The sequence below is a fragment of the Macrobrachium rosenbergii genome, chromosome 12 (genome assembly GCF_040412425.1).
Source record: "Macrobrachium rosenbergii isolate ZJJX-2024 chromosome 12, ASM4041242v1, whole genome shotgun sequence".
In the NCBI taxonomy this organism is placed as follows: Eukaryota; Metazoa; Arthropoda; class Malacostraca; order Decapoda; family Palaemonidae; genus Macrobrachium; species Macrobrachium rosenbergii.
In genome coordinates, this window is record NC_089752.1 from 97,267,087 (window position 1) to 97,280,620 (window position 13,534).

General features: G+C 37.6%; 1 protein-coding gene across 5 annotated transcripts in view; it reads left to right on the forward strand.

Annotated features, from left to right (window-relative positions):
• LOC136843775 (MTRF1L release factor glutamine methyltransferase-like) overlaps positions 1–13,534 on the forward strand; it is a 171,081-nt gene that overhangs the window by 141,145 nt on the left and 16,402 nt on the right. The window contains exon 7 of one of the 5 annotated variants that reach the window (XR_010854672.1): positions 9,977–10,039. The exons of 2 other annotated variants lie outside the window; for them this stretch is intronic. Coding sequence is in view for 2 of the 3 variants with exons in the window: in XM_067112483.1 (XP_066968584.1) it covers positions 3,321–3,339 (19 nt within the window). In the remaining variant the exon portion in view is untranslated. Of the gene's footprint in view, positions 1–3,320; positions 3,491–9,229; positions 9,367–9,976; positions 10,040–13,534 lie in introns of those variants that run through there. 2 more of the 5 variants (XM_067112484.1, XM_067112483.1) reach the window with 2 other exon arrangements.

The following is a 13,534-nucleotide window of genomic DNA, read 5'->3' on the forward strand; positions in this document are numbered from 1 at the left end:
GCAAAGCAGCCAATCCAGAAGCACCATTCATTTTCCTTGGCGCTCATTGGCTGTTCACTTGGCGCTGATTGGCTGAACATTCACAACCAACTCGCGAACACGGAATTCTGGGAGATCACTCCATGGCATCCTCTTCAGATTGTGCTTATAGTTCGCAGCATCTTACCGTGTGAAACCGTGCGTCTGTCCGTTTTGATTTTTTATCTTTGTGCATCAGCGGTATTCGGCCCTAAAATGCCTCCTAAAAACGCCCTGGTTCTTCAAAGCCTTCTGGCAAAGAGTCTAAAAGAAAGAAGACTGTTATGAAACTCGAGGAGAAGGTGAAACTTCTTGACATGTTAAAGGAGGGCAAAAGTTTTGCCGCGGTTGGCTGCCACTTCAGTGTTAATGAGAGCACAGTGAGATATATCAAGAAGAAAGAGACGGAGATACGCAAGTCTGTGAGTATGAGCTACTTCAGTAGTGCAAAGACAGTTGCAACAGTGTGGGATAAAACAATCGTGAAAATGGAATCTGCTCTGGCAATCTGGATAAAGGACTGCTGGAAGAAAAACGTGTCCCTCAACTCCAACATCATTCGCGAGAAAGCACGACAACTCTACCAGCAGTTATCAACTGCTAAGGAAGGCGACGACGGAGTACAGGCAGAGGAAGGCGTTGAAGAAAGCGAATTAGAATTTTTAGGCTTTGATGAACCAGCAGAAGAAGAAGAGGGGGAAGAGCCCCAAGCATTACCATCATCAGCGCCTCAAGGTTTCCAGGCCAGCAAGGGGTGGTTCCACCGATTTCAAAAGCGGTTCCACCTAAAGTCTGTTACTCTGCATGGGGAATCAGCATCTGCAGACACTGAAGCAGCCGCGAAATATCCGGAGGCCTTCAAGAAGATCATGGAGGAGAAGGGCTACCATCCAGAACAGGTGTTCAATATGGATGAGACTGGCCTGTTCTGGGAGAAGATGCCTTCCCGGACACACCTTATGAAGGACGAAGCTAAAGCCTCAGGATTCAAGGCCCAGAAGGATAAGGTTACCCTCATCATGTGTGGGAATGCAGCTGGTTTCATGCTTAAACCAGGCCTCATTTACAAGGCTGCAAACCCCAGGGCCCTCAAGAATAAGAACAAGGCATTGCTTCCTGTGTTCTGGATGCATAACCCTAAGGCCTGGATCACCAAAGTCCTCACAGAGTACTGGTTCCATCAGAGCTTCATCCCTCAAGTTAGGCAATACCTGAACGACTTGACCATGGAGTTCAAGGTGTTGCTGATTATGGATAATGCTGGTGGCCACCCTCTCGATCTTTCTTACAAGGGAGTCTAGCTTGAGTTCCTCCCTCCCAACACCACCTCTCTCCTCCAGCCTATGGACCAGGGCGTGATCCGTGCCTTCAAGGCACTCTATACCGGAACTCCTCCAGCACCTTGTAACTGCAATGGACAGTGACAGTGAATTTACGCTAAAAGAATATTGGCGTAAATTCACGATTGCCACATGTCTGAGCATCATCAGCCGATCACTGAATGACATGAAGAAGGAGACCCTGAATGCATGCTGGAACAAGTTGTGGCCGGAGTGTGTTCATGATTACAGGGGCTTCTCTCATGAAGAAATTCAACATTCGGCCATTAATAAGGCTGTCCAGTTGGCGAGGATTCTAGGTGGGGAAGGCTTCGAGGACATCACCGAGGATGAAATTGGCACCCTTATTGATGCTCACTCTGACCCCCTGACGGACCAGGATTTGGAAGAGCTGACGAAGTCTGCCAGTGAGGAAGAAGATACACCAGGTTCAGGGGAGGAGCAGGAGGAAGAGGAGAGCGGCCTGACTTTGGAACATCTGTCCCACATGAAGAGAATGATTGAGGATATGCAGGAGTATGTTTCAACATGGGATCCTTTTATGGAACGCTCCTTAAAGTTTTCAAACATCCATGATTCAGCATGGGAGCCCTATAATCAAACCCTCACCACCATGAAAAAGCAGCGACAGTGGTTGCCTATCACCATGTTCATCAAACGGACGAAGAAGGCCCTTCCAAAGCCTCCCAAATCACTCGAAGTAGTGCCTCTCGAACCGCCTGAAGAAGTGCCTCCCCAATCTCCTGAAGTAGTGCCTCTCGAATCGCCTGAACAAGTGCCTCCCCAACTGCCTGAAGTCGTGCCTCCCAAATCAACTGAAGAAGTGCCTCCTGAAGCACCTCCTGAAGGTGAAGAGGCACCCTCAGATGAGTTGTAACTCCTCTGCTTTGCTGTGCAATCATACAGTATCTTCATCGTCATTCATCGCACTGTACAGCTAACTCAACATCATCATCTTTAATCAACATTCATCGCTGGTGAGTACCTGTGTGATTTACGTATGTAGTAATCTTAATATATAAGTACAGTAGTATGAAATTTTTTAAAATGTGCATAAATTTTTTTTTAATTTTTTGTCTCTCTCTTTTTGTGAATTACGTATACGTAAATACCAATGTTCCCCCCGAAAAGAAAACGGGACGGCTTATAACTGTATGAAAGAAAATGTGTGGCTGAATACGTAGGGGGGACTGGATTATTTTCACCTACAGCTGTAAGCCATACAGTACATACGTATAAATGTAACGATAAAATGTTTAAGATGACTTGGGAATGATATTAATAGTATCATTTCAAAGATTAATACAGTAATAAGGTAATAGTTTAATGTATATTTGATGTAGGCTGGTATTTTTAGGTTACAGTACTTTGGTGTTGACCTTTCATGGTAGACAGGTACAAATATACGTAGTATTAAATTTTTTTAAATGTGCATACGTTTTTTTAATTTTTCTCTCTCTCTTTTTGTGAATTTCATACTGTATACGTAAATACCAATGGTTCTCCCTGAAAAGAAAACGGGACGGCTTATAACTTTATGAAAGAAAATGTGTGGCTGAATACGTAGGGCGACTGGATTATTTTCACCTACAGCTGTAAGCCATACAGTACGTACGTATAAATGTAATGATAAAATGTTTAAGATGGCTTGGAAATTATATTAATACTTTAGTATCATTTTAAAGATTAATACAGTAATAAGGTAATAGTTTAATGTATATTTGATGTAGGCTGGTATTTTTAGGCATACTTTGGTGTTTGACCCATCATGGTAGACAGGTATAAGCGTTTTTAGAGGGGCGTTGTAAGCATTCGTGGATTTGACCTATTCGCGGGGGGGTGTGGGACGCATCCCCCGCGAATACGGGGGGTTTACTGTATATGAAATTTTTTTTTGTGCTGTCATATATTCCAATATTTATATATGATAATGATATTGTTTTTCATTTCTGATGGTTGCAGACTAAACTTCAGGCAATGAGAAAAAAAGGAGCCAAAAATGAACTCTTAATCTTAAAAACTAAGCGTGTTGTGATTTTTTGAAAAAAACTTTCTTTCCGCTTTGGTGCTAACTCCCAAACCCCGCCGGCATACGGCAGACACTTTTGTAAATAGAGGCTCGGCGTTTAAGGGTTAAGTCACAATGTGTATCAAGTATTTGAAAAAAAAATTAAAAGGACTTATGCCAGAATCTCTGACATTTTCAGTTTATCCAGTCATTAAAATTTTAGAATTCAGTACTGTATATTAAATAATATCTGATATATTGCACAATCCTTAGAGAATAGTATGTGGTGTGAGCTGGGCTTCTGTAGATACCAGAAGAATTAGGAGACCCAGACCAACTTGGATGAGAATTGTGAGAAGGAAAGATGGAGATTTGTGGAAAGGCTGGAGTGGCAGAATTTCACAGAGGGCCTTTGTGTTACGTGGCATTGCAGGTGGTGGTGGTGATGATATTTATTAAGAATAAACCCTTTAGATAGTTTTATTATAAGAGTTAAGAATGTTAATTCAATAGTCAGATTCAACTATTTATTATGGTAATCTGATTGTTATTCCTCTCTTTGGTCTTCAGCAGATAACTTTCATGATAAGTTGTTGGAGAATAATTCTATTACATTTCTTCTTCCAGATGTTAATGTTAATCTGGCATTGTCATTCAGTTAGCTCATTATACTTGGTTCATAAAATTTTTAGTTATTTTGATTGTCCGTTGCATTCAGATCTTTAGAGACCACATAGAACTAGATTTCAAACAGTCTTGTTTTGTTCTTTTGTCGTGTTACAATATCAACCAGTTCCTAATGTTTTGTGCCAGCTGTTACCAAATTATGGAATGATCTTCGTAATAATGTAGTTGAATCATTGGACATTCAGAAATTAAAACTTGTTGCAAATTTATTGTTGTTGAGCAAGCCTTTGTGAGTCTCATTTCATAGTTTATTACTATACTTTTAATCCTAATTGTTTTCCTTTATTTTTGTTTCATACTTTATATTGTATTTATGTATATCTCTTTTCATACTGGGCTACTTTACCAACTGGTAGCCTTCTGCCTATCAAACTAGGGTTACAGCTTGTCTGGTATACTTAATAGTAATGTGACAGTCATATTGTGCTGTAATGGTAGTCATTGGCTTGTCACAATTAGAAAAACAGGAAGTTTTGTCTTGCCAGTTTCACTAAGCACAGTGCTTTTTGAATATCTAGGGAAGATCATGTATTGGTGATGCTACCCAAGTGAAAGTGTAAGTCTAATAGTAAACAATTACATATCAAATGATATGTAACAATTACTTATCAAATGATATGTAATTGTTTATTATCAGACTTATAGTTCATAGCAAATTGATTGTAAGCTTGTCATGGTACAAAAACCATATTGAAAATATGACACCACAGTTGACTGCTAATAGGATATTGTAGTCACTGTGAGGGAAATAGGAGTTGTGACCAAGCCAAGACTGAATTAGGGGTACATGTGGTACTTGAACTTAATTCACTCCAGAAGGCCGTTTGAGTGTTGATCCATTTGAATACTAAAAAAAAATTTGCCCACAGGAATATTGTAAATTAGATTAATCTGTTCCAGACCCAAAAAAATACACTTGTAAAAGCATTTTAACATACATTTAACACAGAGTTTAAAAGCCTAGCTTGCATAAATCATAAAAAAACTAGGTTCAGTAAGTAGATGAAATAAAAGCTAATTTATTCCCACACTACCTGTAGTTTGGAGAGTTGGTAGCATATGTGGAAGGTGGTGAGGAAGGTGAAGTCTCCTTCCATAAAAATTGCAGGTAACTGTGCTGCTGATGTTCTTTCTCTTCTCTGTCTCTTTGTGCCCTCTTTCTGAAGTTAGACATAACATTGTCATTCAGGAGGCTTATAACATGGTTTATTAAAGCTTTGTCTGGTTGATATTGTTCAAGAAAACTGCACATCTTTGTCAAAACTGGTAACTCCCCCATGACTCACCACACTGTGTATGCCACTTATCTCAAATTTCTCAAGCCATCAGTGGCTGGTTTTGAACACTTCACTACCTGTATCAGCATTTGTTCAAAGGGTAGAGTGTTTTTCAAGATGTCAGCATGCAGTTGCTTTGCTTTTTTGCAACTTGCTGGCCCCAGAAATGTTATCACCGGCTTACTGTTTTTCATTGATCCAAATCAGAAATAATTTGTTAACTTCTTGAAGTATTTGTGACCTTAGCTTTGTAACTACTTCAATCCTTTAGCCACATCACCTTTTTTAATTGCATCAGTTTTATAGTATCGTAAAGATCATAGATTTTGCCATACAAAACTCATTAGTAAGATCAGACGTGCAGGCACCATTTTCACATTTTGCTATGAGTTCTTTTATCATGTCTGTTGTGGTACTAACCAGTTTCTTTTAGGTTGGATGTTGTCACTAACTTTCTTAGGCCCTATGGTGACAGTGACTGATTTATGCAAAGACTGTACATAAACACCAAAACAATATGAAGAAACACAAGAAAGTGTACAGTGCATGCCTAGCAGTCAAATGATTCCCCTGGCCTGTCATTCCTGATCAAGAATGTGGACCCATTGAAGAGGAAATCTTTTCTACAGGAGCTCAGTATTACAGATAAAACATTAGGCCCAATCTAGTCTCTCCAGGTTTACCTAAATAGTCTTCTTTTTTACACCCTACCATGAAGAAGCCATTCGTACTGCATGAGCTGAGAATTATCCTAGTGTCCCTAATTAAAAAGGTGGACCCCACTCCTTCCCTAAGTTGCATGGCATCCAGAATGTGGGCACCTCACTGGCCTCCTTCAGAAACATTTCTTTGGAAAAAGTTTCCAAGACTACAGAGTGGTCATCAGAGATAGTGTTCCTTAAACATTACTGCCATGAGATTGAAGAGGTTCAACTGCACTGTGTGTCAGCAGGTGACATGGTAAGTTTGGCTTCATAGACCTTTTAGTGGAAAGCAAGGACCCCCATGATCCCATGATATCCTGCATCCCAGCTCAACATGGTTAGGTTAGTCACTTCATTGTTATATAATTATCGCACATATAAGTTCTTTACCCATCCGTATTCATTGTTAATCCCTTAAGGGAATCCTGAATAGAAGAGGAAAGGTGAAGTCTTATGTGGTTTTATCATGGACTGGTAGCTGGGATATTTATATCTGGAGCTATGCTGTGTCATCGCCTATCCATTTCTTTTACTTGCTCCTTCGAGGACAAGCAGCTGCTACATTATCAAATTCAGAGACCTGATGAGTAGTGGCAAGGGTTGCATAACCTGTGGCCAGTATGCCACATCGGTGAAAGAAGGGTGATTTGCAGTTTTCTGAGTAGTTGCTATAAAGCAGGATAAAGAGCCTTCTGTTTTGAATCCACATATACTGTATCAACAGACAAGCTATTCTGGCCTAGACCAGCTATAAGAGAATTCTTGATATTTGTCAGTCTGTCTTATGGAGCCACCAGTGGGACCATAAGAGTAACTCCTTTAATGACTCACAGTGGCTACCAAAAATAGAAATTTCGTACTTCAAAACCCGTATTTTCTTTGCCAAGTTGACGATTTGATGTAGGAAAATAATGACGACTTGAGACATCTTTAACTCTCTAAGAAGATCTGTGTAAATTTTCCAGATATTGTTTTTTAAAAATGCCTTGGACACCTATTTGAATGAGAAATGTTCTTACAGAAATAGCTCTGCTCAGCTAGGCAAACTAGCTGAGCATTGTAAGCATGCTGATTGGATAATTGAGAATGTCATTTTATTGTAAGTGTAAGTAGTCTTATTGCATGATTGTTGTTTTTCAGTTATTATCGTAGGGTAAATTGTACACTATGCACAATACAGTGCATATGACTGGCCAGTGATATAGCTGTAAACAGTATGTACTCTACTGTGCATAGAGAATGTAAATAAGAGGGAAGTCTAGTGAACATGAAGTGGACTTGCATCAATCTTTTATTTGCAGTGCTATTCAACATTATTTGTAATCTGGTTATGTTATCATTTTATTTTTATACATGTGTAATGGTTTTCACTATACTATACATACATCCCATATAATACATAACCTTTAGATGTCATATGTTTGATGATAGTTACTTGTTTCTGTAAGGTAGGCTATTGTAACAGAGTTCTTGTATGACAAATTGTGCTGGCCAAGGTGTTATATTTTTTGGTCATTTTGGATTTACTACACACCTGTCTTTATAAGATACTTAAGATGGTATTCTGACTGAATTGGTAATTATGGAGGCATTGTACTTATGAGCAAGCTGATTTTAGGAGGGATAGGTATTGCACAGCTCAAATATTTGTGTCAAAACATATTGTGCAGCAGTGTATGGAATTTAAAAAATCGTCTTGTGATGGCTTTTGTTTGTTAAAAGAAGGCATTTGACAGCATCCATAGACCAATATTATGGCAGCTTGTAAGGCACTAGTATGGCATTCCTGTTAAATATGTAAAGCTAATTGAAATTACCCATGAACAAAGTAGATGCAGAGTTAATGTTGATGGGGTCTTGTCAGATGAATTTGCACTAAATAGTGGGTACTACAGGAGATTGTTATTTCACCTCTGCTGTCTGGTCCTCTCATAGAGAAAGTTTAGCTTAGAGTGACTATAGAAAGTTGACATTCTTGAAATATTGTTTTTGTTATTATTAAGTAGTTTAAAGAGACTACTGAGCTCATTTATTTAGCTCTCACAGGGCTGGCCCAAAGAATTTGTCATTATTATTGAGGAGGTTTGAATTTTATTCTTAAATTACAGCTTTTTAATAGAAATTTTATAACTGGGTTAATTGAAAAAGGAGATTTTCACAAAATTTCTTTTAGCTGATTTGTTCCTAAAACTTGATGTTTGTTGTCAATCATATTTTGGGAATTCACAGAAAAAATGGTAAACTGTAAATGTTACTGTACAGGCTGTACGTATAAGAGTTGAATCATGTGGGCTATTCTTTAAATATCTGTGGGTCAAATGAGAATGACCAGTTCTAGGATGTGTCAAAAATACTTGTATATGCCTGGCCTATTGATTTGATGAATTCCAAATTCCAATATTAGGCTTATTTTGTCCAAATTTGCTACTGTCATTTTCATTAGTCCACATATTCTGCCAATTATTTATTATAATGGGTTCTAGAGATGATATATAATCATTAGTATTAGGAATATCTGTGACTGATCTTGTCACAGTAGTTGGAGCTATGGCCGTTTGGCTGCTTTATTGGCTTTTTCATTTCCTTTAATGCGTATGTGGGCAGGAGTCCAACATATTTCTACATTTTTACCCCATTAAAATTTATGAAATGAAAATTTATTTGTTTTGCAAGGATATTTTTGGGTTATAATTTTTGAAGTGTTTCTGTAACACATCTGGAGTTGCTAAAAATTTCATACTTCTGTGATGGTGTATCTTCAATAATTTTAATGGCTAATCCTGTTGCACATAATTCTGCTTTGAAAATAGAAGCATCATTGGGGTAGGAAAATTGGTGTTATGGTGGGTGATATGACTGCAAATTCTATGACTAATGAAGATTTGGACTGAGGAGTGTATATTGCATGGTGTAGACCTTTTGTCTTATATATTCTCCTGCATGTTGTTTGCTGATGGTCTGGGCTATATGCATAGTTTTTGGATAAGCATTGTAAGTGTGTACAAGTTTGCATCATATGCATAGTCTAAGGAGGAGGTAGCTCTATTAATAGAGGAAATTTTATGTCTGTATTAGTATTTGCTGACTCAAACAGTTTATTGGCTCGAATTAGAAAAGGTGGTGAGTGATTGCTCAAAAAGTTTTTGATGGTGAATCACTTGATTGTATTTTTACTGCACTTTACATTATTACTAGGTCATGATGAAGAGCTAGAGATGGTTCAACAGTTTTGACTTAGAAAAGTTTGGGGATGGATCCAAAACTCCAGTGCATATTTTGAGTTGTTCATCATTAATTGGATCTAAACTTTTTCAAGTTGTGTCAGAGGCAGAACTATACATCTAGGATAGACATGACAGTTGTTTTGTACAGCAGCTTTAAGGTTGGTCTCTGCGTTCCCATATTTGTGTAAAGTAATTTCTTTTGTCATATTGTCTGATCTTTGTCATTGTTTAATTTTTTTTCCACTTGGCATTTTTATAGAACATTTCTAGCGTTGTTTTTTCTGTGGAGAATTGGAAACCTACTGATGAGACCCTTGAGTTTATTTTACTATAGCATTATTGATATATATTCAGCATGTATTATGTTACACACTGTTTAGTATATATCAGAATCATCCATGTAAATATTTTTTATTTCAACTGGCAGTTGACTACTGATGTCATTCATTTATTGTTAGCATGAAGAGGGTGCTACTAAGAACATTTCCCTCTGGAACTCTGTTTTCAAGTGGAAAAGTATTTGAATAAGTATCATGATTCATATCTCAAAGGCACAGTCTCTTAGAGAGTTCTAATGAAAATTTGCAAGTGACCAATTATAATATTTTGTGCTATATTTTTAATATTAAGTATCTCCATGTGGTATCATAAGTGTTACAGTATATATATAGCAGAGCAAATAGCTATTGTGATTTTTATGCATTCAAATCCTCTACAGATTTGATCTTCCAGATGAGATAGTGACTCTATAGTAGATGTATTGCTCAGTGACCCAAACTGGGTAGGTATCTATGGGCTGTAAGAGTTGTGCAGTAACCATTCCTCTAACAATTTGCATAAGCAACATGTTAAGAGAGATTGGTCTGTAATTTTTTTTACATTACAGTACTTCGTTCTTTTCTTGGTTTGGAAATAGGAAGAATTATAGCATTACACCAATCGTCAGAAAAATTTCTGAGCCTCAAATTATTATAGAATTTTAAAATGTATGATTTAACTAATGGCACTAGATGTTTGATCATTTCTAACAGGAGCAGTTTGGAAAAGCAAAATTTAATGCTTCCTTGCTAAATTTTCTCTTCGTAATATACTGTATATTTTTGCGTATAAGACAACCTTTAATCCTAATGTTCACCCCTAAAAATTGGGGGTGGTCTTATACTACCATTCTAAAAATCAAACCTTGAATTCTAAGTGATGTTTATCGGCAGGCTAGCCTCGGCATCGGTGTGATAACCACCAACATACATGAAAAGATTCACATTATGAAATAAACTGATAATAAAGGTAATAAAACCACTTTTACCTTATATAGTACAGTATTGGGATATCTTCATAATAAATAGCCTATTCGAGGAATAATTCCATATCAATGAAATCATCTTTTAACTATGCAAGTCCAGCTGAGAAAATGTAAACATTGAGTTATGGTTGTGCTCACAGCAACCTTTATCTTTCGGCAACCTTTTAGAAATTGTAATGGAAGTGTAATTATGGTAGTAATAACATTTAGATTAGGTAAATGGCCATTAATACTTCAGGCTGTTTGTAACTGTTTAGAACAGTTCAATCATACAAATGATAATTATTGTACATTATTGTATTGTTGTTAGGGGTTGTTTGTGATTGGCGATGAAATGTAAACAAAACAATGGTTTCCCTTTATGCAACGTGTAGGAAAAACATGATATAGAGTCAACTTCTATTTTAATTTCTAAGGATACAGTAAGTAAAACAGCGTTTGTTATATCATCTTTACATAACCAGTATTTCATAAGATGCCTGTTGTTGCAAATGCTAGCCTCTATACAGATGGTTTTGTAATTTAGTAGTCGTCTTATACTACAGATATGAGATAAATTCATGAAAATATGCCACAATTTTTTACCTCGTCTTATACACGGAAATATACAGTATATATTTTCTTTCATTTCAAGTGGGTTTGATTCAGTTTTAGGTTTTACTCAGTGCATGTGCTCATCTCAATTTTTGTTGCTGCAGGTTGGCAAGTTTTCTCCTAATATGTTGCTTATCTCTAGGGGGGAATAAAAAATTTTGTTTCCATTTTTTAATATAACGTCTTGGTAATTTTTCAAATGTTCCAATATATTTTCCTGAACCTCTGCCATACTACTTTTTTGTGTAGGAGTTTTGCTGATGTCTGATATATATTGTCTCCATAGTATATTTTCCCTTGTAGGACTTCTTTTCTAAACTTTACAGAGAGTTTGTTGTATATTGGATTTAATATATCAGTTTCTATTATACTGTAATAATTTTTAATAGGTTTGCTTCCTGTATAATCTTCCAATTGATTGCTTTTGTTCTGTTAATTCAGAAAGAGTCAGACAATACAGATAATGCTCTTTAACTGAGCAAGACACCATAGGATTTACAAAACTTGCTTAATAGAATGCATCATACATAGGGCTCAGAATAAATCTAAGAAACAAAAATAATGAGGACAGAGTACACGCCAAGGGATGGAGTAACATTATATGAAGAAAGAGCTAGGTTGAATCTCTATATTTTGTAGGAATAATGGTATCTAGTACATGTTCTTTTGAGTTGGAATTTAAATCATGGTATGATGTGAAATTGTATCTAAAAGATTATGTTGATATGAAAACAAAGCATGAAGAATATGTGGAGTCAGATGGCAGGATAGAAATAGAAACAATACTGTAAGAAAAGCTATGGGAGTTTCATATGTAGATGCGATAATAATGAACAGGAGATGGAGATGTCTTGGATATATCCTTTGCAAGGGTCAGCTGGGCTCCTGAGGGCACCAGAAGAGTTGGAAGACCTAGACCTATTTGGATAAGAGCTGAGAGTAAGGAGGCAGGAGATAATTAGTGATTTGTGGGAGACAGAGCACAGGAAAGAAAATGAATGGTGGAATTTTACAGAGGCCCTTTGTTCATGCAGCATTTGAGGTGATGACGATGACGTTAGTTATTGTATATTTCATAGGCTAGCCAGGGTTACAATAGAATTATCTATTAGTCTAGAGGTAGCATAGCCTAGACTAGCTAGCCATTATTTCTTTTTCTGCACTTTTTGTGTACAGTATTTAGTCACCTTGGATGTATGAGTAGAAATTTTAGAGGGGTTGCTGTATTGTATTTGTGCTTGTTTAGTATGTCAGTAATACATTACAATGAATTTTCATGTTGTTTTTATAACTGTGTTTGTGGTTGTTCAGTATGTCAAGGGGATAATTTAAAAACAAATTATAAATGTGCTGTTATGTATTATTGTGTTTGGGTCTGTTCAGCATGCCAGGGTTAATTGAACTTATTTCCTCTAGCTGTGACAACCTATTTTCTTTTGTGTGAGTTCCTTGTGTAAATTTTCAGGTCTGCATGGTAGAGAAACATGTTCATTTATCATGAGTCTCTCTTATATTCTTTTTCCTGCTGGGTAGATTGTTTGTGTGAACTATACAGTAGAGTATCTCTAAGGGGGATACTGTCTCTCTAATTGTGTTCTCCTTCCATCTTAGTCTTTGAAAGTCTTCTCTGAGGGGTCATCCTTTATGATTTCCCTTCAGTATGGCTTCCAAGGAAGATTCGGATTGGTCCCATACTTGTCTGGCTGGTCCACAGATTTGGAGGATGGCGAGAAGTTGGGAAAGGATTTTATGGAACCGGTAAAGAAATGTAGTAGGCTTCATCCTCCTATTATTTGTAGGTCATACCCAGTTTTCTTCTTGGTCTCTTTCACAGTACTGGTTGGTACTTGGGAATTATTTAAAGAGTGGGGAAGACTGTGTACACTGTCCAACTTCCAGAGCAGTGATTGTGGATTTATGTACACAGCCTGTTCCACTAGTTGTCTGGTACCTTCCAACAAATGACTTTGTTCTGGGGATACCTGGGTGGGGTGAGGGATAGGAGCCAGCAGTCAGTTCCTTTGAGAAGGCAAGACTTCTCAGAGTAGACTTTAGCAGTGGAGAGCTTGCTTCTCTATCTCTCTCTGCCTCTCACCCTGGCTTGCTCCCTCTTGGCAAGCAGTTGGAAAGGTTTGTCAGCAGTGGCCTTCCCTTTCTACTCTTAATGAGTTGCCTCATCCTTCAGGTTGGAGTCATTCTTGGACTCCCCTATAGTGTCCCTGAAGAGCAAGGTGTATTTCCCTAGTTACCTCAGTGCTTAGGCTACTTAGGCATGTTTGGTATGCCTTCATTTGGAGCCAAGGTCCTTTTCGCCTGGGGAAGATGAGAAAATCGATGGCCGGTGCCTCTTTTTACCAGGCTTTGATACGTCTATGACAA